The sequence below is a fragment of the Pelophylax lessonae genome (assembly GCF_965119305.1).
Source record: "Pelophylax lessonae genome assembly, chromosome: 3".
NCBI classification, from domain to species: domain Eukaryota; kingdom Metazoa; phylum Chordata; class Amphibia; order Anura; family Ranidae; genus Pelophylax; species Pelophylax lessonae.
In genome coordinates this window covers 606,749,335-606,776,901 of record NC_138770.1, presented here as the reverse complement: position 1 = coordinate 606,776,901, position 27,567 = coordinate 606,749,335, and the positions used below count along the sequence as shown (strand labels likewise).

Sequence of the window (27,567 nt, the reverse complement as noted above, 5' to 3'; positions counted from 1 at the left end):
AACGTAATGATGTCACTTCACTATCGTCTTCTTGTGCCTTATTTCTCAAAGACTTCATCAGGGGACCATTATTAACTTATTCATTCCCTGCGCTAAAGCTTTATTTACCACTTTAAATGTGTATTAGTTTTGTAGCTTGGAAATAAGGATCTCTGTGGAGGCATGATTTTGGCATCCTCACCTTGGGTGCCACAGATTCCCCCGCCCCCCCCCCCCCCCCCCCGCCCTGCCTGAGGCTCACACCAGCATGTGCAGTACTTTGATCCTTTTCTATGCTCTATATAGCCTGCTGTCAGAGAGATTTCCAGCAATCAATATATAAATTACAAAAACAATGAATCCGTAGAGACACACAATAAACTGGACACAGAGATGAGTACTGCTAACCTAAAAGCCAGAATTTCCTACAACCAAGCAGTTTGGGCAGGGTATTAGGAAATTTCAATACCATGCATGAAGGTAATAGTTTTCAACTAAGAATGACAAATGAGTACAAGAAAAGGAAAAATAAATGCTTCAATATTGATCTTAGGTCATTTCACACCTCTGCGTTTTTGATGTGGTGTGTTGTAGGAATTTTACATGAATTACTATTCATCCCTTTTAGAAGTATGTTTTGCTGAAAATCTTTCTAAAGATGTGGCAAGTAGGGGAGATTTTGCCAAAGCTGTATTTCCTAAATTTTAAACACTGAGCCGCTTAGATAAAACATGCTTAAAAAAGGATCTAATCTTTTTTTTTTTTTTTTTTTTTTTTTTACTTGCGTACTTTGCATTCATTTTTTACTTAGAATTTTTTTTTTATTCCTATAAAAAAAATGTACAAATATGATGCTAATGAGAGGACATTTTGTTTGGGAAATTGACATGTCTAGGATAATTATGTTGAGCCTCTATAATCCCCAAGAGCCATTTAAAGATCTGAAAACCATCCACAACCAAGTTTAGCCAAAATGACAAAATTGCGCTGACATCTTCCTTCTGAAATGATGGACAGGTACACAGATTAGACCCATTGCACTGTTCTCCTGGTTTATCACATGTGCGTAAAGTTTTTAGATGAGACCCTCATGACATCCATTGGGGCCTAGGCCCCTGATCTGGAATTCTTGTAAAGCCTGCTTCTGGCCACCTCCTCTCTAGTTATTCCCTTGCACTCTGTTGCAGCTACCATCAAAATGCCCAGTGTTTTGCAGGTGTCTTGCAGATCCTAGAGCAAGCAATGGCATTAGTCCCTCTGTCATTTGATGATGCTTGGATCATAGCAATGGACTGCTAGCAAGTGCATCATGGGAAGAGTTCACATGCTCCTCCCATGTGGCAGCCACAGAAGCAGGCAGCTGAGAATAAAATGGTTAGGGAGGTTTAACACTCTATCACCTTGCCCTGAATAAGAAAGGGGACAGTAGCTCTTTAAGCATAGCACTGTCATATGCGTATTTATAAAATCAAACTAAATACTAAGAGTTGTCATGGGGGCATTGGGGAAAAGATGGAAGTGGGGGTTTGGCAGTACACCTGTTCCAGCTGCCTCTGGATTGAAAAGAACATTGTGCTTCTGAGTTTTTAGAGAAAGGGGATGTGCATCAAGAAGAGTGCTGGCAACTGCTCTCCTCACTGCTTATACCAAGCAGGAATTGATGGTAAAATAGAGTTTGGTATGGGTTACAGTTTACAGTAAGGCAACCCAGGTAGTTCTTTTTTTAGACACTGACCTACTGTATTAACCTCTTGCCGACCGCCGCCCAACAATATATGGCGGCGGTCAGCCCCTCCCAGACAAAGTGACGTACCGGTACATCACTAGCCTGGGAGCCAATAGGGGGCGAGCGAGCGCCGCCGGCCGCCCCCGCTCGTTCCCTAAGAAGCCCGCGCGTGTGACCAGCGGACCTGATGTCGGGTGGAGAGGGAGAAAGGCAGGCGGCTAGTGTAAACAAAGCCGCCTGTCATTCTCCCCTGTGTAAAAGCACAGATCATACGGTCCTGCTATGTAGGACCGTTGATCTCTGCTGTTAAACACACAGCCACATCCAATCACAGTTAGAAGCACGCCCCTAGAGAAACACTTAACCCCTCCCTCTCCAATAAAGTTAACCCCTTCCCTCCCAGTGTCATTTTCACAGTAACAATGCATATGTATAGCACTGATTACTTTAGTAATGTCACTGGTACCCCCAAAAGTGTAAAAAATGTCAGTCAAGGGTCCGATCTGTCCGCCACAATGTCGCAGTCCCGCAAAAAAAAATCGCAGATCGCCGCCATTACTCGTTAAAAAAAATAAATAAAAATGACAAAAATCTTTCCCTTAGTTAGTAAATGCAATAACTTTTGCGCAAACCAATCAAAATACGCTTTTTGTGATTTTTTTTACCAAACATATGTAGCAGAAAACAAATTGGCCTAAAATGTTAAAAAATTTTGATTTTTTACATTTTTTTGGGGGGGAATTTCATATAAAAAATGTGAAAAATATTGTTATTTTTGCAAAATTGGCGCTCTTTTTTTGTTTATAGCGCATGATCAAAAAATCTCACAGGTGATCAAATACCACCAAAAGAAAGCTCTGTTTGTGGGGAAAAAAGGGATATCAATTTCATTTGGGTACAGCATCGCACGACCGCGCAATTGTCCGTTAAAGTCACGCAGTGCCGAATCGCAAAATAGGCCCTGGTCAGGAAGGGGGTAAAATCTTCCGGGGCTTAAGTGGTTAAGCCACAAAATTATTAAGCCACAAAATGCTCTTAGAAGAAGTAATATGAAGTATCATGCGGTATCTGTAGTATCCTTTTGTGACTTGTTCTCATAATTTCCAGTTCCAGATGACAGCGTCATATTGCACATCCACAGGCTAAGAGCCAGACTCGGCTGGAAAACACAGTCTCCCAGAGTCCAGCAGGTGACCAGATTGTCAAACACTGATAAATATAAGAGGCTCATTGAGGTAAGGTTAAACTTTAACAGCAAATGTTATCACTTTTTAAATTGTTATCATCAAACATTAGGTCAGTCTGTGCCTTCCTAACTTCACCATGACCTTTAGAAGAATTATAGCCATATCACTAATTTTGCTATACCTAACAAGTTATGGGTTCCAGACATCACCAAGCGTTCCTTAGACTCCCAGAGCTAAAGGTTGTGTTGAGCCAAGTAGAACAAAGGAGGAGACCTCTCAAAATCTGACAAATTTGTCTCTGTAACTGCCGTTCTCTTCAGTAAATCCCTCAACTGTTCAGGCCAATGTAATTGCAGCCATCCAAGAAGATTTAAAGTCTAACCTCATCCATGTTCTATAGTTTTCCCTTGAAGTGAGCACAGAAGACTTTTCCTTTTTTTTTTCTTTATGTGACTTCAATGGGGATATTTGCCCCTTTAACACCTATACAGGAAAAATGGCACGTGGGCGTTTCAGGGACAGGAAGCCGCAAACACCAATAAAAACATGGCTAGAATTTCTAACCCATCCTGGTTTTATTGAAAATGTGTTTTTGTTTTCATGTTTTCCCACTGAAGGGATTGTCCATCACTTCCTGTCAAGACAGGAAGTGAGGTCAAGTTTCCATTAAAAGGATTCAGAATCGGAGGCTCTAACCCTTTGTCGCGCTATTCAAAGCAATAGTTGGGCTTTATGTGGCAGTGAACTAAACTTTAAATCTATACATAATGACATTCCTATGTCATGGGGCCAGCTGTGAGCATTTACCCCCCCCCCCTCCTCCCTTTTCTATGCATCTCCTTGTCTAGACTTTTACACATAGCGAAAATGGAGGTATCTTTCTGCAATATGGGGGCAGCAGAGGGTGGCATATTGAGGGCAGGGTTTAAAGCATTAGGCATGTATTTTTTTATGATACTGTGTATGATGTGTCTATGATTTCCATGTTTAGGATCAAGCTCTAAAAAAGGAAGACAACGGAAAATTTGTATACTGTCTGCCCAGGTGTCATGATGATCCCTCTGTGCGATATGATCCCTACGATCTCCAAGTGGTTCCGGCTTCTACTGCTGTACAGTTTGCCATTTACTGGACTGTTAGTGCCTCATGGGTGTCTAAGGTACACTTTTCAGAAACCAAAACTAACTCTGCATTGGGGTTGTCCCACTTGAGTCACCATCTGTGGCCCTGCTTCCAACCACAGACATGTGTGCTGGAGTAGCTAATGCTTGTGTGTATGCGATAGGGCACATATCCCATCTCCCAGAAACATTACATTTGCTGTTTTCAGCCTTTTACAGACTTTCCCCCCAATCCAGCTGTCACACTGACAGGCGAATGGCCAAGCATTTTTATAGTACAGATGTGTGGAACCTGATGAGGAACTGAGAAACTAGTTCCCTATCAAGTCCACTTGGCTTTTGATTGCCAGCTCACAGCAGTTGGTGTGTCTATAGATATTATTCAGTTCAGTAGCAGCTTTCAAATCTGCCCACTGCTGTGCGCTGTCAAGCAGAAATAAAAAGGACCCCATGGGAGCTTATCAATCAGGCTCCATCCACATAGTGACAAAATTCATTTTCCATTCATGGGCTTTACCATAATTAGGAAATGCCATCACCTGTATCTCCAACCACTTTGTTCACATTTAGCTTTTGGCCTGGAAATCTCCCAGCTGACAGCTTATTTGCGATAAAGCCCTGTCCAGGAAGATGTCACATACATGGCAGCTTCCCAGCACAGACATGCCGCACTCTGAATAATGGCAATCCTCTGTAAACCAGCTCAGACCTGGTCTTAATTACCTCCAGTTTCCTAGTCTACAAACTGGTGGTAATTCTTGAAGAATGTGTTGCTGCCATTGTGACAAGTTCTTAAAGTGGCGGTCGTAAAAACTACATGAATTTGTCATCTGTGTCGGTAATGTTATGAAAACTAGCCATACAAGAAATATGATTTTCATTAATGTGTGTTGCTGTGCAATGTGGCGCACTACACGCAGGTGTGTTACCTTAGTGCATTGGATGCCATACAAAATGAATGACACTACAATGGAAGCTATTATAGCAAACTGGAAATGTGACTCTAGCCTTATAGTTATAAGCCAGTGAAACATGAATCCTGATTGGGTGTTTTGGATTAATTCACATTTTCACATTGTTCTCTGCCTTAATGAGTAAGTCCAACTGTGTCTTTGTTCATTTTGTATAACTAAACCCGACTGCCATTTATAAACCATCTGCCTGTGTGTCTCCAAATATTTCAATCATACACTCTCGCATATGGTAGCAATTGTGTACAGATATTGGCAATTTCCCTGTAGGCATATGGATAGCATAATTTTTGCTGTGAGTGCTATTTGGAAAAAATGTGTAAAAAAACAACATTACCCAAAACAATATTTTCAATTTAGAGTGGAGTGGGGCAGAATGTTGATGCACCCAAGGTGATCAGAATAGCAGGCAGAAACCTGAGGTGCTGGTGATTAACACTCCAGATATCTGGGGCTGATGTTTAGAGGACTCCTGTATTGAGAAAATATGGAGACTGGTATTGTGATCCTATTCCAGTGGTTCTTAACCTGGGTTCGATCGAACCCCAGGGGTTCGGTGAGTCAGTCTCGCGGGTTCGGCGGAGGTCATTTCTAAACTGGTGTCTGAAAGACAACAGCAGAAGTCACACTGATTTGCAGTAAATATTCATTATTATGTTTTTGTTTTTGTGTGAAAATCATGTTTTAATGGTTTTGTACTTTAATGTTTTTGTTCATTTTGTGCACCTATGTATAAATATATACTTAAATATATACCTATGTTTTGAATTTGAAAAAATCATATTTTATTTTTCCAATTAAGAAGGGTTCGGTGAATGCGCATATAAAACTGGTGGGGTTCAGTACCTCCAACAAGGTTAAGAACCACTGTCCTATTCTAAAAAATGCTGCTACCCTGGCATGCTTGATTGTCAATAGTGACTCACAAGCCAGAGACAGCCAGGCAAACTTTTTTTTCAAAAGGAAGTCAACAATGGCTGCAAATAGTGTGAAAATATTGTTATACTACAACCAGACTGAAGTCTGACACCTTTTTAACTCTTTAGAATTCTGTATCCCTGCATGTTGTGGTTGGGCACTCATTTTTAGTTAGAAATGTCTTAAAGCTCTACTTCAGGCAAACAGCTGAATAGATAGAATAAATATATGGGAACTGTTTTACCAGCCAAAAATGGTTTTATTTTTGTCCACCCAATCCTGAGATTTACACAAGTAGGGTTGTGACCTAATTTTTATCAGTTCTGTAGCTCTTAAAGGTCTTTTCCCTCTATCAGCCCACCACCGAATAGTGAAGGAGAAACTGTTGAATGATGAGCTCTTCTCTCTGTCACTCTGCTTTCTCCTCCTATTAGCATATAGGGCTGACCGGTTCATTGTGTTGCTTCTTACCCTTCCAGCCTGAGCCGTGCCGTACAGGGACTGCAGGATGATGAAACCAAGTCAAATTGAAGTTCTGCTTGCTATATTAAATACATTTAATGGGTCCCTAATGGACGGGCATATGATCACTGTGACAGTGCGAGGCCCTGCCACTGTGAAAATGGATGTATGAATGACACAGGGTTCACAATAATGCAGAGTGCAGGTCTCTAGAGTGTTTATTGGGAGCAGAGAAAACTACGTTTGCAGCTTTCTCTAGGTTTTGTAATCCCAAATCGGGGTCTGGAGCTTGGAGGTTTCAAAGTGTCTTGGGTGGGATGAAGCCTTCAATCCCTTGTCCGGGTCTTATTGGAGACCGGCTGATTGTGTGAGGGTGCAAGTATGCACACTCGTTATAAGCAAGGCTTGGCCCAAGCTCAGAGTTCAAGCCAGGAAGGAGATGTGCTCCCATATGAAGACATGTATGTGATCCTGTCTGGAGACAGTTGTGCTCTACTCAAGAGACAGTTCTCCATGGTGGAGAGATTTCTTGTCCATCCAGCTGAGAAAGTTGAGGCGACTACATAGGTCTAGGAGATTAAGAGAATGTTTAGGAGACTGAGAACGCTAAGACAACTAGGCAAGTCCAGAGGACTGAGGGAATCTGTAAACCTCAGAGGATTGAGAGAGCCCAGAGAACCCCTATTGAGAATCCAGGAATGGGCCTGTACAGCAGGGAGCTGTGACTTAATGGTGGGTGAGCCAGGAGAGAGTACAGAGGGCCAGAAGAGCTATTTGGAAGATCTGAGGGACCAGTGACAAGAGTAGCCATGCTGCTGAAGAGTGAGCCAGGTGTCTTGATATTTTCATGAATTTGTTTTGCTGTGTGCAACTAAAAAACCTTGCATGGGCAAGTTTTATGGACTTTTGTTATGTGTAATAAAATTGGGCTGGCAAGCCCTAAAATAAATTTTGCACTGTCCTGGTCTCTATGCTACTACCACTGAGCTAACGATCCACCATATCACACCAAATTACAAAGGTAATAGACCTTATCTGTCTATTACAATTAGGCTGGAACGATAAATGGAATGCTGCTATTTCTAGATTTCCACAAGACTTTCAAAACATTTTCCTAGGATTATCTATTTTGCACATTTACAAAATGAAAAGTTGGACTTAACATTATAACCCTGTCAAGCTGGGTAAACATGGGCCAAATATCAGCCAGTTCAACAGAAACCGGGTAACATTCAACAAGTGTGTACGGCAGCCTGTCTGACAGAAGTTGGTCTAATGACTGACTTTTGTCAAAGGGACATGCTGGAAAGCCAGCATCCAATCAGTGTGTTCTGGCGGGGAGCAGTCCCCTGTCAGAATACAAAGACACAGCGGGAGAGATTGCCATACTAACATTACCTGTGTTAGTATGACGATCTCTCAGTTTTTTTCATTTAGCTTGCTTGGTTGAACGAAAAAAAAACCTTTACGTGTGTACTTAAACTGGCCATACACTAGCCGAAAAATTATTCAAACTAATTTTCGAAAAACGAAAAATCGGGCGTAAGAGCAGACGATCGTGCCATCATGTAATGACCGAATAAATCGTTCAATGAACATAAATTAATCTGTTTTTCGTTCAGTTTGTCACATATGCCTAGTGCAAACAGTTTGGGCGAGAAACACATTAATCTTTCAATTTAAAGGGATTGGCTGCGTCTGCTGCGCCCATATCCAGATGGATCAGGCAGACGGTGGTACAGGCGTATTCACTTAAGGGTCAGGTTCCACCTTTCCCTGTGAAGGCACATTTTTCTAGGGCGCTGAGTGCCTCTTGGGTCTTTCGCCATCAGGCGTCAGTGATGCAAGTTTGCAAGGCGGTAACTTGGTCGTCTGTGCACACGTTCACTACAATGTGTTGGCATCCTCGGATGCTTCTTTTGGCCGCAAGGTTTTGCAGGCTGCTGTTTAAAAGAGCAATTTTTCTCTTTGAGGGTGTATGTTGTTTCTAGGTGAGCTCCAGTTGTTCCTGGTTGAGCTCCATGTTACCTGGTTGGCTAAGTTTAGCCTTTGGGGAACTACGTTCTTTCTCTGCGTTGTTTTCCCACCACTCATGCAAATACTGCTTTGTGACAGCCCAATGGTTAAGAAGAATATGGAGCTGCTTCTGTCATTGAACAATAGAGAAAACTGGATTTTTGACTTACCATAAAATCTTTTTCTCTGAAATTCATTGATGGACGCAGCACCCGCCTCTCTATTTCTGAGTGGGTTGGGTTTTTTTTTACTTCTGACACTGCTTGCAACAAAACTGAATCCAATAGAAGAGTGAGTGGGTGTATGCCTTCAGGGACTGCCCCATAGGCGTGGTAAAGTTTTTACCTTCTTAGTGTCCTACTTCTTTAGGCAGCATAACCAATGGTTAAGAAGAATATGGAGCTGTGTCTGTCAATGAACTTCAGAGAAAAGGATTTTACGGTAAGTCAAAAATCCAGTTTTTTAATTAAAAAATAAGAAAACAGTAAAGTTAGCTCAATTTATTTCTATAATGTGTAAGATATTGTTACGCCGAGTAAATAGATACCCAACATGTCATGCTTCAAAATTGCGCATGCTAGTGGAATAGCGACAAACATTGATATTTAAAAATCTCCATTGACGACATTTTAAAAATTTCTACAGGTTACCAGTTTTGAGTCACAGAGAAGGTCCAGGGCTAGAATTATTGCTCTCGCTCTAACGATCGTGGCGATACCTCACATTTGTGGTTTGAACATCGCTTACATATGTGGGCGCGACTTATACTGTTGGGAAGATCCTGTAGAGTTTAATAAAAGACCACATACAGTGCCTTGAAAAAATATTCATACCCCTTGAAATTTTCCACATTTTGTCATGTTACAACAAAAAATAATAAATGTATTTTATTGTAATTTTGTGTGATAGACCAACACAAAGTGGCACGTTATTGTGAAGTAAAAGGAAAATGATAAATGGTTTGGACATTTTTTACAAATAAATATGTGAAAAGTGTGGCATGGATTTATATTCTGCCCCCCTGAGTCAATAGTTTGTAGAACCACCTTTCGCTGCAATTACAGCTGCAAGTCTTTTTAGGTATGTCTCCCCATATGGGGAACTCCATGTTCCCCACATGGCTTCTCTCAAACTGCAAACGGTACTTCGTATGGCTTTCTTTCAATAATGGCTTTCTTCTTTCCACTCACCATAAAGGCACATTTGTGGAGTGCATGACTAATAGTTGTCCTGTGGACAGATTCTCCCACCTGAGCTGTGGATCTCTGCAGCTCCTCCAGAGTTACCATGGGCCTCTTGGCTGCTTTTATGAAAAATGCTCTCCTTTGCCCGACCTGTCAGTTTCGGTGGACGACCATGTCTTGGTAGATTTGCAGTTGTGCCATACTGTTTCCATTTTTGGATGATGGATTGAACAGTGCTCCGTGAGATGTTCAAAGATATAGGGTCTGGGAATAAAAGTACCATATCAGTCTTTGTAGATGACACCAAACTATGCAGTGGAATAACATCCTTACAGGATGTCTCCAGCTTACAAGCCAACCTCAATGCACTGTTTTATTGGGCAACCATGTGGTAAATGAGGTTCAATGTTGATAAATGTAAAGTTATGCATTTGGGAGCTAAAATATGCATGCATCATACATACTAGGGGGGGGGGGGGGGTACAACTGGGGAAATCAATAATGGAGAAAGATCTGGGTATTGTAGGCTTAATATTATCATGCAATTCCAAGCTGCGGTTTCCAAAGCGAGCAAAATCCTTTCTTGTATTAAAAGAAGAGGTATAGACTGCAGAGAGAGAGATATAATTTTGCCCCTGTACAAATCATTAGTAAGACCTCATCTGGAATATGCAGTTCAGTTTTGGGCACCAGTTCTCAAAAAGGATATTGGGGAACTGGAGAAAGTGCCGAGAAGGGCAATCAAACTTATAAGAGGCATGGAGGAGCTCAGCTATGAGGATAGATTAGAGGAACTGAATTTATTCTCTCTTGAGGAAAGGAGAATAGACTCCCTCAAGAGCTGGTCCTGGCCAGACCTGTATCATTTCCTAAATGCACAAAATATAACCACATACTAATATTTATAGGTAAAGGTGATCCAGGGAAAATCCGATTGCCACTTGGGGAATCTGGAAGGTTTTTTTTCCCCTGCTGATGCAATATCATGCTTGATTAGATTTTTTTGTTTTGCCTTCCTCTGGATCAACTGTGAGTATAGGATTGTGTATATGGAGGTTTTGGATGTGTGTATGTTATTTTTTTCTCTCTGTGGGTTGAACTGGATGTCCTTTTTTCAACCAAACGAAATATGTAATGCCTCGTACACACTGTAAGAATATCGGACAAATGATCATCCTCTTTTTTATTTTTGCATGCTAGTCTCATATTGAAAACCAATAGGTTAACTATGTAACTATGCTATAACAGAAGGGTAAGATTGGGCAAATAGAGGCTGTCAAGTACAATGTCTAACTGACTCCACAAACTTTTACTGTGACTTTAATTGATCTTTAAGTATTATACGCTTTTGTTGATTTGTCTCTTGGCTGGCAGTCTCTTTTATTTGCACGTCTTGTGTCATTTTTTAGATATATAAGGTGAATGGAGCAGAGATAATGGAGACTGTACCTGTTATGGAATGGTTATATGAGCAACAGAAATACTACGCAATTAGAAATATGCAAGTGTTCACCCAGTTCAGGTAAGATGGTGGCCAAACAATTGTGCATCCTTAAAAGTGATTGATTTTCTAAAGGTATTGTCTAAAGGTACTTGTCTCAAGGTTGCAGTGCAATTGCTGTACTTCAAAATCCCCCTTGGGATTTAAAAACAAAAAACAGATGTTCAGGAGATGGCAGGATTGCCTCCTGAACGCCTGTGCACCACAGCTATACAAACTTCTGAAAAGCAATCCACCACTTTTCAGAGGGCGGTAACCATTACCGCTAGTGTGATAGAAGCCTTAAGGAAGCCAAGTCCTGTGCACCTAAGGCAGATAGATCATTATGCAGGCTAGATGTCCCCTGCAGACAGAGATGTATAGTAACTAAGTAGAACTACTTCACTACTGTACTTAAGTACCGAAAGGCGGTATCTGTACTTTCCTGGAGTAGAATTATTTTCTCCTACTTCCACTTTTACTTCACTACATTTTTTTCGATGATTTCAATACTTCTACTCCAATCTTTTTTTTTTGTGCTGCATAGTTACTCGTTACAATTATAAAAATTACCACTGCCAGAACAGTAGATGGCAGGTTTCATGAAGTTCAAAAAAATGTGTATAATGTCATGTGTAAATCAGCACATACGAAAATAAATGCTACTGTATGTATAAATAAAATGGTCTACATATCTGCTGTTAAGGGGAAAGAGAACCTCCCCCAACCAAGGAGAGTCACAAGCGTACATAGACCTTTTTTCTGGTAAGAGGCTGATTTTGCTTTTTTCACTGGAAGTTGAGAGCACAGGTTTTGCAGTTTTGTTTCACTGGAAGAGTCTATTTGGATATTATTTTGCACTTACCTTCATCCGCTGGGTAAGGGGGAAATCCACAAGGTGGTGGGAGTCTGCACCTGTTATTTGGAATAGCCCCTGTTTGATTCCTGCACCTTTGAAAATATATTCATCTTGTTTTGTCACATATATATGGTATTATGGCATTATGGCATTATATATATGGACTTTTTATTGACTTTGATTTCATACACTCTTCCTTTATTTCATTATTGGAATATATTGTTGTATATCACATTGGTTTATATATGATTTTGCGCACCAATAAGCTGTGGAGAAAAAAAAAACATGCAGGGAAGAGAAGGAGGGATGCTTTAAAGGGGGAAGGGAAGGACATACTTTATCTGTTTTTGTTTACAAAAAGTTACAGCCAAAGGAATTGTGATTGTCCTTTAGGTTAATCATTTGAAATAATAAAAAACAATATGATGTTCAAACTTTTGACTTCTTTCTTTAATAACTACATAACTCAGTACTTTTACTTTCAGTACTTGAGTAGCACATTCTTTTTTAAAAACTACTGGTACTTTTACTTTCAGTACTTGAGTAGCAAAATTAAAAAAAAAAACTACTTGCAATACTTAAGTACAAAAAATGTTGAATACTTTAGTACTTCTACTCAAGTCACTTTTTGATAGAGCACTTCCACTTCTACTCAAGTCACTTTTTGATCAATCACTTGTACTTTTACTCAAGTATGGGTTTTGAGTACTTTATACAAGTGTGCCTATACAAGTGTGCCTGCAGATAATAATATTTTTCCTCTCAGCCTTTCTGAGTAGTTGGGTTATTGTTAAAGAGACTCTGTTGCTATATAAAGGTTATCCCAAAGATATACCTGAAAAAGAAGACTGCCAATACTTGACTGTACCACTGCCTGTGCCACTGAACACCACTGTGATCCTAAGAAATCATCTCCAAAAGTCCACTGGGAAACCAACATTTCTTGGAGTGTCAATCTTGTGCGTCCATATCAATACAGGGTACAATATTGAAATCCAGCAGACTAACAACAAGCCTGGTTCTTTTTGTCATTTACAAGACACCTACTCCCATGTTATGGAGATGAGGGGAAGGTGTTCTAAGGTCCTAGCACCTTTCTTGTCGTGGAGTGCCAGGTCTACTCCTACATCGACACAGTGCAGTAAGTGAGTGTTGTTTCTCTAAAACAGTGTTCTCACTAGGGGGAAATAGAGGAAAAAAAGCCTGAAAAAGAGAAAGAATGCAGCCACCACATCTATAAAGTGGCAAGCTGTAATAGATCACAATTTTCTTCATGTGTTTAGGTATGCATTCAATTTTGCCAGTAAATAGTTAGGGACACCTAACTGAGCTTCTAACCCTTTCCCCACTCTGTCCAAAACGAAAAAAAAAAAATTTGGATGGAGTTGAGCTTTAGGTGTAAACAGAGAACACATATTCTACTTGAAATGCATTAAATCATACATTTGTATTGTTGTTTCTGACATTTTCAATATATATTCATGTCATCATTATTCTGTTTTTCCCAAAGACTTTGGAAAGCATTTACAATTTGGAAAATGAATGTCCATCGATCAAAGACAGACAACAGCAGGTGTGTATGAGGCACATATCATCATATTATAACACAAAGAGGGGAGATTTACTAAAACTGGAGCTTCTAACTTCAGCTTGTTCAATTAACCACTTTACCACCGGAGGATTTTGCTGTCTTCCGTCCAGGCCACTTTTTGCGATTCGGCGCTGTGCGACTTCAACTGACAATTGCGCGGTCGTGCGACGCCGTACCCAAACGAAATTTACGTCCTTTTTTTCCCACAAATAGAGCTTTCTTTTGGTGGTATTTGATCACCTGTGCGATTTTTACTTTTTGCGCTATAAACAAAAAAAGAGCGTTTATTTTGAAAAAATAACAATATTTTTAACATTTTTTTATATGAAATTCCCCCCAAAAAAGATGTAAAAACCAATTTTTTTAAAAATTTTTGGCCAATTTGTTTTATGCTACATATGTTTGGTAAAAAAAATCGCAATAAGCGTATTTTGATTGGTTTGCGCAAAAGTTATTGCGTTTACTAACAAAGGGAAAGATTTCTGTCATTTTTGGTGTTTTTTTTTTAACGCGTAATGGCGGCGATCTGCAATTTTTTTTGCGGGACTGCGACATTGCGGCGGACAGATCGGACCCTTGACTGACATTTTTGACACTTTTGGGGGTACCAGTGACATTACTGCAGTAATCAGTGCTATATATATTCACTGTTACTGTAAAAATGACACTGGCAGGGAAGGGGTTAATTTTATTGGAGAGGGAGGGGTTAATGTATGCCTGGTGCTTACTGACGTGTAGGGGGGAGGTGACTGTGTGAGTCATGGACAGATCGGATGTCCAGCTATGCTGAACAGTCCGATCTGTCACTCCCTGTCACTATGGAGATCCGCCCGCTGTGTTTACACACAGCGGGCGGATCTCCAGACTCGATCCCCGACGATCGGGTAAGAGCAGCGGCGATCGCCGCTGCTCCTCCCCTGGCCCGACTCCCGCTGTGAATGAAAACAGCGGGAGCGAGCCTCCGGCGGCGCGCAAGCGCCGCCCAGAAGGGGGAGTGTCTAACGACGTTAATACTACGTTGCTGGACGATAACGAGCCACTCTGCCGCAGTAGTATTACTGTGAGCGGTTCTAAAGTGGTTAAGCTTTGACAATAAAAACCTGGTAGCTGTTTGGTTTCTATGCAGAGCTGCACCAGATGTTTCAAGCTCCCTAGTAATGTCTGGAGGAAAAGAGATGTTAATCTCCAAATACAGAAAGGTTTCTTCACAGTAAGAGCTGTAAAAATGTGAAATAGATTCCCTCAAGAGTTGGTTCTGCCCAGCTGAGTAGATTGCTTTAAAAAAGGCCTAGATTATTTCCTGAATGTATATAAAATAACTGCATACTAACATGTAGTACCCTCCTAGACAGGTGCTAGGTAAAGCATTTGTTTTGCTCCGTCTGCTTATCAGGGGAGCCTGATCTTTTTGTTAGGCCTGCTCTCTGTGCTCAGTGTGCATTCATTTGGTCTGAGGGAGTGTCCCCACTGCATCCAATAGGGAGGCCTGTGGGACAGTGGAGGAAACCTAGCCAATGATGCACAGGCTTTTGTGGGAGTCCCAGTGGGAGGACACCATCGCAGTGCATCCTGGAATTTGACCTTAAAAGCCGAGAGCACATGAGTCCCAGGAAGAGGGTGATGGCTGTCTCTCCTTCTGAATGCTGAGGAAAGTGTCCACAGGCAGTTGGCCTGGTGAGCCAGGTGTGGAGCTGAGCCATAAAGGTACTGGAGAAACTGACAGTGGAGCTGACGGCAGAGCTACGTGGGAAAAACAGTGTCCGTGAGTACCAGGGGGCTTGGTAAGTGGTCTGTCCAGAAAGGGGACCACTCCAGTGAGGTCAGTGGACAGAAGGTCAGCGCACACAGTCAGTGGGAAAGGGGGTGCCAAGTAGAACCCTGAAGAGTAATCTACCAAGTAGTTCGCCTTTCACATATGGACGCCGGTACCGGGGTGATGCCTCTAGTGGCAGGCATCACTCCGGTACATCACTTTCCTGGAATATCGGCAATATCGGTAACCTCAAGGGCCGATTCTGATATATCGGGGAAAGTACATATCGGCCTCCGCATTGCCAATAATCGGTCGATCCCAAATTTATACTTTAACAATTGTCAGAAAGTTATCAGAACAAGGATGCATTTTCCAATACGATCTGAAACCCTGACCAGTTAAACAGAAAAACTATATCAAAAAGTTGTAGGCCCAACAATTCAGTTCTACTCATTGGCATGACTCATTGGCATGTCTAAGGCAATGAGCCCACATATCTCAGCACCTAGGCACCAAAAAACATCAATAGGAAATAATAAGAATCAAGTAACATTACAGTAAGCTGGTAAACACCCATTGCTCCAGAATATGGAGATATAAAAGCGATGTCAACTAGGACTGGTACCGGTACCTCAAATCATGTGGTCTCGATCCAAAAAATAAAAAAAAATAGAACAACTGGGGAAACGTTACGGTCCCCAAGCAGCATCCTTCCAAAAATTATTATTATGGTATAACAGAACGAATTACAGGAAAATTGAAAAATAAAAAAGAGAGGGAGAAGAAAGGATCAGAATGGGGTAGAGTGGAGTAGCTTCCCTCAGCCTGGGCCTCCCCTCACAAAATGGCTCAGTGTTTAGAGAGCCTGAAGATAAGCAATCCAGGGATTCCACACTTTTTGAAGCCTAGCTTGGTTACCTCTTCAAATACTAGTCAGTTTTTCATTAATCATAATCCAGGATATTTTATGTTTCACCAACGTAAAACCAAGATCAAGGGTGATTTCCATGCTCATGCTATGGTTATTTTAGCTGCTAAAAGAATGAAAAATATAGGAGTTTGTAGATGCCTGGTGATCTCCTCCGGGAGGTCCGTAAACAGCACTGTCTACCCTAGTCTGATTCCCATGCCGTTTGGTAGGAAGGTTTGTTACCCTGATTGCTGAACAGAGCATATAACTCCGTAATCCCTTCCCATGGTTCGGGCCAAGGTTTGCACCTGTTCTCAAATAGGGTCCTAGTAGTTATGTCCACCTGATCCCTTGTTGGGGTTTGCATGAAGTGGATAATTTGCCATAGATGATAAGTCTCCACAGGGGGCATTTGTAATGTTTCCCTAAAGTAGCTTAGTTGTCTTATCACCTTATGGTCTATAAAGTGTGCTATTCTGTAAAGACACTTGTTGACCCACCATGGGAATTGATTAATCTGTTGGCCTGGGAGGAAATGAGGATTATTGAAGAGGGGGGTCACCCGCGAGTGGGAAGATTTGAAAGAGTACAACTTACATGCCGTGTCCCACAAATGCAAAAAGTGGGATAAGGAAGGGCTCCACACCGCCCGATGCTCCTTCGCAGGGAGCCACATTAGAAGATCCAGGGGAAGGGTCGGGCTAGCCTGTGCCTCCAAATGGACCCAATTAGGCCTGTATTTTTTGGCAAAAATTTGGTATAACTGGACCAAATGTGCCGCCTATAGTATTGCAAGAAACAGGGAACTCCCAGCCCATCTCGCCATTTGGACCTATACAAAGTAGAATGGGCCACCCAGCAGCCACCCTTGTTCCAAATAAATTTATAGCTTAGAGACTGTAACTGCCAGAAGAAAACGGGTGGAGCTGGAATCGTAAGGGACCGAAAATAGTATAGTATTGGAGGGAGAACCGTCATCTTAACAGCCGCTATTCTACCCATCCAGAAAAGACTGCGGGCTTGTCAAGTCTTCAGATCACGTTCTGTAGAGTCATATAGAGGCATGTAATTTGCCTGATACAGTGTGTCAATGTCAGAGATCATGTTTAAAAGTGATGGTGCGCTTTTCTTATATGTGAAAAATCATATATAACAAACAATAGGGAAAAAAACCCAATCGGAATCACAGTGATGGGTAAGTGTGTATAAATGAACAAACAAAATTCTCAAATAACACTCAATGTGACTAAACAAATAAAACACTGAAATAAAAGTCCATTAGATATTGTGATCCAAACTGTGAAAAATGGTGAAGAGAATCCAATTAAGAATCAAGGTGATGATGTAGTGTTCCCTCCACCGGGTGAAATGCCTCCTTACCTGGCGGAAAGAAGGTAAGTGCCTGATAATGATATTCTTATATAGATAAAGCCAGTGTTCTAATTCCACCTGCACACGTGCACGGTCACCCGGGTGATAAATATATGCAAGCCTCTTACCAGATGTAAGAGACAATCAAGCCTCTAAATATCCTGATCATGAGGATGCTTCCTTAACACCGTAGATGGATGAAATCATTCCCACTTTCTTCCCTCTGTGTAAGCCAGCGTGTGTCTCCTATTCTTTTGGGGTGATAGACTCCCCACGATGTTCCAAAGTACATAAAAGAATGGATGGGACTAATAGTGCATTACCTTAATATACGATTTATTTATATACAGATTTGCACTTACAGTTGGGTTGAATGGTTACGAGCAGAAAATCATATAATGACAGGCTGAGGATCTCTAGGTGCATCGGGTCCGGCTGCAGCACGGACCGCCGATGACGCAATGACGGCACGCCTCCCTCCTGACGCGTTTCCTCCAATAGGGCTTCGACTTGAGATGGGAGATAGGCGCGCGCCGTCATTTCCGCCAATTTATACAGGTTAGTGTTATCTTCCTCTTCCGGTGTCTGCAGAGAATGTCCCGAGCGCCGGAAGTGTCTCTTTTATTTCACAGATAGTATATATACTATAAAGATCACTTGTATTTTCACTCTTACAGTATTCTACAAGAGATATTTGTAATTAAAGTGATATTTAGCGCTCGGACTTCTATTTTACTGCATTCATAAGGGGATGTGACACCGGAGGAGGGTATTAACTACTTCCTGTTTCCAATTCGTTAAACCTTTTCCATAACTTACACATTAATGAGTTTATATAAGAATTTAAACATCTTAGTATGCATAACTAGAAACGGTCACAAATATTCAGTGAATTATGTTTAAAATCCATATATCGGTAAAGTTAAAAATAAAATTAAATATTTAATACTGAATTATGTTTCTAAAAAGATAAAAACCTTTATTAAAATGTATACTAAAAATTTAATTTTTAGTATAAAATTTAGTATAAAATTTAATTTAATTTTCAACAATGTCAGAGATCAGTTTAACCCCAAGATATGGGAGCCCCTGCGTACACCATTAAAAGGAAAAAGATGGCTGTATAGAATTTAGGACCATGTCTGGGAGATTTCTATTCAGTGCCTCCAATTTTAGTTGATTTACCCTTAACCCGAGATGGGTCCCAAATCGGACAGTAGGGTAAATAAATTGGGCAAGGTCATAACAGGATCCGTTATGAATAGCAGCATGTCATCTGCAAATAGGCCGCATTTATGCGTTTTGCCACCTCTTTCAATGCCATGGATATTTAGGTTTGATCTAACAGCTATTGCCAATGTCTCGATAGCTATCATGAAGAGGAATGGTGAGAGAGGACATCCCTGCCTAGTTCGCTTGTGTCTTTTTTCAATCAGACTAAGTCTGACTATACATTATACAATTTTCTTATTCAATTTCCTTTAGATTTACCTTCAACTATGTAGTGCAAGGGCCTGCCTGATTGCATACAAATTGCAAGTGTTTAGGTTTGACCTCATATTATATCATTTTGGTAAATCTAAAGGAAAATTGTACAAGAGAATTGTATAATGTATGGCCAGCCTAATTTACTATATTCCTTAGAAAAATTCAAACTATAATTGAAAACCCACGTGCTAATTAATATGATGCTATGAAAAAAGTGGTTAGGGAAGCAAACTATGCATTTATTTCCTCTATTTATGAAGGTTGTAATGGATATTGGAAGTGTCATGTTAAGGCCTCCTACTCCATTGCAATGTGCCTCCATGTTGTTTACCTGTTGCCATGGCAAGTTAGGTTAAGAAAGAATTAAGTACAGTGGGGAAAATAGTTGTTTGATCCCCTGCAGATTTTGTAAATTTGGCCACTTACAAAGAAATGAAGGTCTATAAATTTTACCATAGGTGTATTTTAAATGATAGAGACAGAATATCAACCAGAACTGAGATGCAGTTCAGTGGGTAAAATAAGTATTTGATCCCCAAGCAAAACATGACTTAGTACTTACGGGAGAATCCCTTGTTGACAAGCACGTAAGACGTCTTGTAGTTGGTTACCAGGTTTGCACACATCTCAGGAGGGGTTTTGGTCCACTCTTCACAGATCTTCTCTAAATCTTTAAGGTTTCTTGGCTGTCACTTGGAAAATCAAAGTTTCAGCTCCCTCCATAAATTCTCTATAGGATTAAGGTCTGGGAACGGCTAGGTCAATCCATGACCCCAATGTGCTTCTTCTTGAGCTACTCTTTTGTTGCCTTGGCAGAATGTTTTGGGTCGATGTCATGCTAGAAGATCTATCCACGACCCATCTTCAGTGTTCTGGCTGAGGGAAGAAGGTTTTCATCCAAGATTTTACTATACATGGCTACGTCCATTGGCTACTCAATGTGGCAAAATCGGCCTGTATCTTTAGGCCTCATGCACACTGGACATTTTTACAGCTGCTGTTTTTGGCATCAGATGTTTTTTTTCTACAGCCAATAAACTCCCCAGCATGTTATCCTATGTGTCCATGCATACATAGACTGTTATTAGCAGTTTTTGGCAGGGGCTTTTTTTGCTGGGGAAAAACCCCAGAACTAGTGGGTTTTGAGAGGCGTTTTTCAGCTGTAAAAACTCTCTAACTCTGATAAAAGCTTAAAAACTCTGAAAACGCAGCTTTTTGGCATTTATCTATGTTTTTGAGCCAAAAGCTTTTGTGGGTGTATAGTTTTGCTAAAGAAGCTAAAAAAAAAAAAACGCTACAGCTGAAAATGCTAAAAAAAATCGCTGAAATATGCTACTGCAAAAAAGCTGAAAAACTCCTTCTACAGCTACAGCTTTCTACTGGCGTTTTAAAAACATCCAGTCTGCATGAGGCCTTAGCAGAGAAACAGCCCCAAAGCATAATATTTCCACCCCTGTGCTTCACTGTAGGGATGGTGTTCTTAGTGTCATATTCAGCATTTTTCTTCCTCCAAACATTGACTCGAGTTAATGCCAAAGATCTTAATTTTGGTCTCATCTGACCACAGCATGTTCTCCCAATCCTTCACTGAATCATTTAGATGTTCACTGTCAAACTTCAGAGGGGCCTGTACATGTGCCTTCTTGAAGAGGGGGACCTTGGGGGTCCTGCAGGATTTCAATTCATGGCATTGAATTGTGTTACCAATGGTTTGTTTGGTGAGTGTGGTCCCAACTGCCTTGAGATCATTCACAAGCTCCTTCTGTGTAGTTCTGGGCTGATCCCTCACTTTTCTCATGATCATCCTTACTTAAAGCGGAGTTAGATCCAAAAGTGGAACTTGCGCTTATCTGTCTCCTCCCCTCCTCTGATGCCACATTTGGCACCTTTTGGGGGGGAGGGGGGAGCGGGTACCTGTATTTGTACCCTGTCCCCACTCCTGTCGGACCTCAACGCAACGAGATACGTCTGAAGTTCGGCCCCTCCTCCTCCTTCCCCTGCTGCCAGGCCAGTAAAAGAGTGCAGCATGCTTCGTGCGTGAGTAGTAGGGACCCAGCTGAGAAGCCACAAGGCTTCATGGCCGGGCTTCCTTACAGGCAATGGCGGCGGCAGCACCCAAAAGCTGATGGAAACATCAGCTGCGGTGCCGACATCGCTGGATTCCAGGACAGGTAAGTGTCCTAATAATAAAAGTCAGCAGCTACAGTGTTTGTAGCTGCTGATTTTTAGATTTTGTAGTGGGAGGCCAGAACACTGCTTTAATGAGGCAAAATCTTGCATGGAGCTACAGACCGAGGGTGATTGATGGTTATTTTGTATTTCTTCCATTTGCGAATAATCGCTCCCAACAGTTGCCTCCTTCTCACCAAGCTTCTTGCTGATGGTCTTGTAGCCCATTCCAACCTTTTGCAGGTCTACAATATTGTCCCTGACGTCCTTTGATAGCTCTTTGGTCTTGCCCATGATGGTGAGGTTTAAATGGAAGAAAGAGATTCTGTGGACAGGTGTCTTTTATACACATAATGAGTTGTCATTAGGAGCCATCACCCTCTTAAGGCCCCTTTTCACACATACGGAGCATTCATTTCATCAGCTGTCATGTTTTTTTGCCATCAGTTTTTTCCAGTCAACATCAGTTTTTCATCCTTTGTCATCAGTTTTTTTTCTTTTCTCATCAGTTTTTCATTAGTTTTTCATCCGTTTTCATCTGTTTTTCATCAGTTTTTCATCCGTTTGCATCCGTTTTTCATCCGATCTGTAAGTTGTCAAACTTACAAAATCTGCAGGGGATCGAATAATTATGTTCCCCACTGTAGGTACGACAAACACAGCAGCTATTCAGCATGTCTCAATAGTAATTTAAATGATACCAAGCTTTTCCACCTAACCCAGCAACTAACTTCCCAACAGCTGTCATATTCAAAGTAGACATGGCATAACAGTACAAGAGACAGGTCAAAGTAGCATGGGGGCATGGCTGAAAAAGGTATCCACAAACTCTGCAAATTGGAAAAAGGCAGTGGTTAACTCCTGTATCCTCCCTCTATAATTGCTATGGGGACAGGGCAGTACTGAAAACCTTCAGCCTAAGGGGCAAACACTGTTATGTAGCCCTGTTATGGTAGGGATGGATTGGTCAAGTAACGCCACTCAGGACCACAACCCTACATACCTGCCTTGCCATTAAAAGGAGTTATTTTTTCTCATCTCAGTAGGTTTTTAAGTATTTTGAACATGTTAGAAGCTCCAGTGGGTTATGAGTAACACTTGATTGAGAATCTTTGTCCTAGGCTGTCTTTGATGGTTTTCAGACCCTCTGGAATTTTACATATCAGGTATTGGACATTAAGCCTTCTTAGAAATAACTATGCTGTGGTCTTCCATTACAGGGAAATACTTCTTCAACAGCTGTTTACGGCTGATGAGCTGTCCCAGGACTGCCTGCTATACCTCCAGTCATTGTGTGAGGGTGCTGTGGACATCCAGCAAGATAACAATGGCAGAGACATACCTGTTGTGCTTATTAAGGTAAAAAAAAAAAAAAACTGCCCCTGCTACTGCAATCATTTTTAAAGTATACTCGTCACTTTAAATAGCAACCTTTTCAAAGTTATTTTTCCATTTCAGAAGGAGTGGGCAGAGCTCAGGGACTTGTCAGATCATTTTTTTATTCTGTCTGGAACCTTAGCAGACCCCCTAGAACCTGGATCCTATAGACCAATATCCCTTCTGAATCTAGATGTTAAGATCTTGTCTAAGATTGTTGCATCTAGACTGGCCCAAATCATGCCCTCTTTGATACACCCAGCACAATCAGGCTTCACCAAGGGCAGATCAGCTGCCTCCAACCTCCGCAAAGTGCTGTTAGCCCTGGACCAGGCTAGAGTTCAGTCGGTGGAGGACCTGGCGATCATAACCCTGGACGCGGAGGAAGCCTTTGACAACGTTAACTTTGAATGGCTGTCGATGGTTCTTACAGCCTTTGGCTTCTCTGGTCCTTTCACACATGTTGTCAAAGCCATGTATGCTTCTCCAGCGGCCAGGCTCTGGGTGACCGGGTCCCTCACCGAAGAATTCCGTCTATATAAGGGCACGAGACAAGGCTGCCCCCTATCCCCGTTGCTCTTCAACTTAGCCCTGGAACCCCTCTCCAGCTACCTCCTTGAAGTGGCCCCACTCCATGGGATTAGACTCTGCTCCCAAGAACTCCGCATATCTCTTTTTGCGCACGATATACTTATTTTTACCTGTAGCCCCGCCTCAGATATGCGCACCATCATCTCTATTTTTGATCGATTTAAAACCTGCTCAGGCCTTAGAATTAATTATACCTAAAATGCACATATTACTCTGGAACAGTATCTCAGCTAACAAATGGAAAGTCTGTGATGACTGGGCCCAAGACCTATATATGGAAGTCTCAGAAGCCCAGTGGGAGAAAATCTTCCACAACGTTCACAAGGGGTCCATCAATGTTTCCATACAGGAAAACAACCAGAAAATACTATCCAGACGGTACCTTACACCCTTTCTCCTACACAAAATGAATAGATCTATTCCTGATCAATGTTGGAGATGCCATCAATCGAAAGACAACCTTCTCCAAATTTGGTGGAACTGCTCTATCATCAAAGCGTTTTGGAAAAGAATACATTCCCAAAGTGAATTAATAACATCTCACTCTCTAGAATTCTCGCCTGCCCAATTCCTTCTCCACCATCAACAGTCCAATGACCCATCTTAATATAAATCCCTACCCATGCTACTGATCAATGCTGCTAAAATGTGTGTTCCTCGGCTGTGGCGCACCCCACAAGTTCCCTCTCTCTCGGATTGATACAAACGCATAGACAAAATAGCAGAAATTTAAGAACTTATTTCAATATCCCATGACTCACCCTCCAAATTTGCAAATACCTGGGCCAGTTGGCTACACTTTCAAAGCAAGAAATGAACCATGCTCACCCAGCTCACAATAGCTATAGAGCCAATTTTCTCCCCAATACCTTTTTAACTCCAAGGAGTCAAAGCTATCAATTTATCACATTGAAATACCTTATTCTCATTATGTATGTAAAAAAGATCCACGCTTAGGATATACTAGAATCTAAGTATAACTGGCTGCAGCCCACCTATGTAACTATAATCCTAGGATATATAGTAAAAATTAAAAGAAGGTAAAAGAGGTGTATGGCGCTGCCTGTGTGCTCTTACCAAATAATAAAATTAATACAATTCCACAAAAGTGCCACAGTGCAATAAATATATAAAATATATAACTCCTTGTTATTGATAGTGAATGAAGTGGTATAAAAAAGCTGGTGATAATGATAGGAATTAGATGATGGTAAATAGTGTTACTTAAGGTGCTCTATGGTCCTAAATAGGACCTAATGACATGAAAATTAATGGTGAAAAAAACAACACAAATAAACAAGCCGTAGCTTGTTAAAGTGATATAAAGTGAAGGGTGTTTCAAAATGTATGTAGTGGTAATACATAAAATAAGGTGAAAAAGGTGAAAAAATCCCCTAAGGATCCTGTCCCTTGGTATAGCTGAATAAAGGCAATCCCAAAATGTATGGTGTAAGATCAGCAGGGCACTTATATATAGCAATCCATAAATGATCTAAGAGATAAGTGGTAAAAGTCTAAGAAATAAGTGATATAAAATCTAAAAAATACGTGATGCAAAGGTAAAAAATGCGTGATATAAAAGGTATATGGGCAGCTATACCGGTCCCTAGATATAGCTAAATGAAGATAATATCAAATATGCAGTATAAAACCAGCAGAGCACTATATATAAGCCAACCTATAAATAATCTAAGATGACTCCTGATGACGTCGGACAGACGAAACGCGTAGAGCGTCATCATATCACATCCGCCTGGTTGGAACGCACATCCGGTTTGTGGAACGCACGGCGTCCCGGAAGTGCGCAACCGCTATTGTGTATTCCTGCTTATTGATAACGTTCGCATTGTGAGTATTATTTTTTGGATGTAATAAAGTGATTATTAGACAATACTACTCTATGTGAGGCCCTTTCTTCCCCATACATACCCGTGGAGTGTATACCCAAAGGGAAGTGAGATCGGACTCGGGCAGGCTATAGGACAGCACTCAATACTAACTGGATCATCTAGGGAGACCAAAGGGGACCTGGAGGTTACCAGAGGCAATAGTATACAGTGTTGGTCATCTTACTTTAAAAAAGTAATTAGTTACAGTTACAAATTACTTCTCCCAAAAAGTAATTGAGTTACTGACTCAGTTACCACATTGAAAAAGTAATTAGTTACTCAGCAAAGTAAATGTGACTTTTTTTTTTACTATTTTATAATGCAATTATGTTTTATAAGATCTTTAATAGTGGTGGCGGCGTGGCACACTGTGGGGGTCTGATTCCTCCTGACTGTGTGAGTAACTGTATTTTTTTTTGTTTTTTGGTACCTGCTGCCTGGAGTGGCTGGCTGGTGGTGGTGTGGTACACGGGTGGTGGCGGTGTGGCACACTGGTGGTGGTGGCCGTGTGGCAAACTGGTGGTGGCCGTGTGACACGATAGTGGTGGTGTGGCACACTGGTGGTGGCAGTGTGGCACACTGGTGGTGGTGATGGCTGTGTGGCACGGTGGTGATGGCAGTGTGGCACTGGTGGTGGTGGTGGCGGTGTGGCACACTGATGGTGACGGTGGTAGTGTGGCACACTGGTGGTGGCGGTGTGGCACACTGGTGGTGGTGCCGGTGTGGCACACTGGTGGTGGTGGTGGCGGTGTGGCACACTGGTGGTGGTGGGGGTCTGAGTCCTGACTCCTGACTGTGACTGAGCCTGTGACTGTGAGGTTTTTGTTTTTTGGTACCTGCTGTGGTGGCGTGGCCTGCCCAGGCACTGGCACACTGTGGTCCGGGTCTGTCTGGCTCTGTCCTCCTCCAGGCTTGTCTGTCTGCGCCTCTCTCTTCTCTTCTGGGCTGGCTGTGTGCGGTGGTGGACTGGTGGTGGACTTCCTGCTGCCCTGGTGGAGTCCTGGTCCTTGACTTTATTTTTTTATACTTATTTTCTCTACCTATATGGCCGGCCAGGCTGGCAAAATGGCAGAGGGTCGCCACATGCTCTGGCATGCCCTCCTCCTGGGCCTGGCACGCTGTGCTCTCTCTGCCTTTTGCCTCTCCTCTCTCACAGTCTGAGTCTCCTCCTCCTCTCTCTCCAGTACCGCAGACAGGGCAGCCATCAGAAAGTTTGTGGCCCCTTACACAGCTTTAGGTCTGGGCCCTACCGAATCCGCTCACTGACAATCCCACCGAGTTCCATACCATTTCCCCCTCATTCTTCCCATGTCCCCCTCCTTGAGTCCCATCTCCCCATCTCATCTCCTCCTCTCACAATCTCACCTCCCCCATCCCATGTTCTCCTCCTCCTCCATCACATGTCCTCTTCCTTCACCAGTCCCATCTCCTCCATCCCATGTCCTCTTCCTCCTCTTCCTTCAGTCCCATCTCCCCATCCCATGTCCTCTTCTTACAATCTCATCCCCCGATCCCATGTCATCCTCCTCTTCCATCCCATGTCCTCCTCCATCCCATGTCCCCTCAGCCACCCCATGCCCCCTCCTCCTCCATCCCATGTCACCTCCTCCTTCATCCCAATGCCCCCCTCCTCCTCCTCACCATGTCCTCCTCCTCTTCCATCCAATGCCCCCCTCCTCTGCCATCCCATGTCCTCTGTCCTATGTCCTCCTCCTCTTCCATCCCATGCCCCCTCCTCTGCAATCCCATGTTCTCCAACCCATGTCCTCCTCCATCCCATGTCCTACTGCTCCTTCATCCCATGTTCCCTCCTCCCCCATCCCATGTCAATAGGCAGCGAACAGTGTCATTTATTTTGTTATTATTTTTTGGGCCCCGACAGCAGAAAGAAGTGATAGTAGCAAAAGCTGATATCCAGAGTGACAGAACTGCATGGAAAATTGGTAAAATGCAGCAATCTATAAGAGCCGCAACCCCTCCACTAGGCATGAGGCAATCACAGTAATGTCACCCAGAGCTGATATTAGGGATTCTTGCTGGAATATTTGTGCAGCACTCTGTAGTGATGAGAAGACTGGATCGGGGCTCACATACATTATAGGTATAGAAGCAAGCATAGTGAAGGGAGATTAGATGGGAACATGAAGATCTCAGATACAAAGCAATGACTGGACATATTCTATAATTAGCAGACTCATATGAAAAGTGACTTGGGGGTGGGGGAATACATTAATTGTGAGATATCAAAGTACTATAATCCAGTCACTACCTGTAACATAAAGTTTCACTTACTACATATGCCTAAACACAGCCACTCACCAACATCTGCAGGGGGGGGGAGGAGACAGTACATCGATGCAGAAAAGGGGTAGATGGGAGCCCTGTCATTGAATGCTAATGACTGGAGGGGCGTGTCCGGAACAGAGGAGAGCTCTTCCTGCCAATCACCTCTGATCCCTCCCCAGCACTTTGCTCCCCATCTTCTCTATGTGCTGCTGGGATTAACTCCGTGGCATGTGAGTGAG

At 42.2% G+C, this 27,567-nt stretch overlaps 1 protein-coding gene across 1 annotated transcript in view; it reads left to right on the top strand.

Annotated features, from left to right (window-relative positions):
- DNAH14 (dynein axonemal heavy chain 14) overlaps positions 1 to 27,567 on the top strand; it is a gene marked incomplete at its 3' end in the record, with an annotated part of 442,814 nt that overhangs the window by 40,021 nt on the left and 375,226 nt on the right. The window contains exons 5-9 of the mRNA XM_082252323.1: positions 2,813 to 2,940; positions 3,884 to 4,051; positions 10,974 to 11,086; positions 13,414 to 13,476; positions 22,406 to 22,544. Coding sequence (XP_082108449.1) covers positions 2,813 to 2,940; positions 3,884 to 4,051; positions 10,974 to 11,086; positions 13,414 to 13,476; positions 22,406 to 22,544 — 611 coding nt within the window. The remainder of the gene's footprint in view (positions 1 to 2,812; positions 2,941 to 3,883; positions 4,052 to 10,973; positions 11,087 to 13,413; positions 13,477 to 22,405; positions 22,545 to 27,567) is intronic.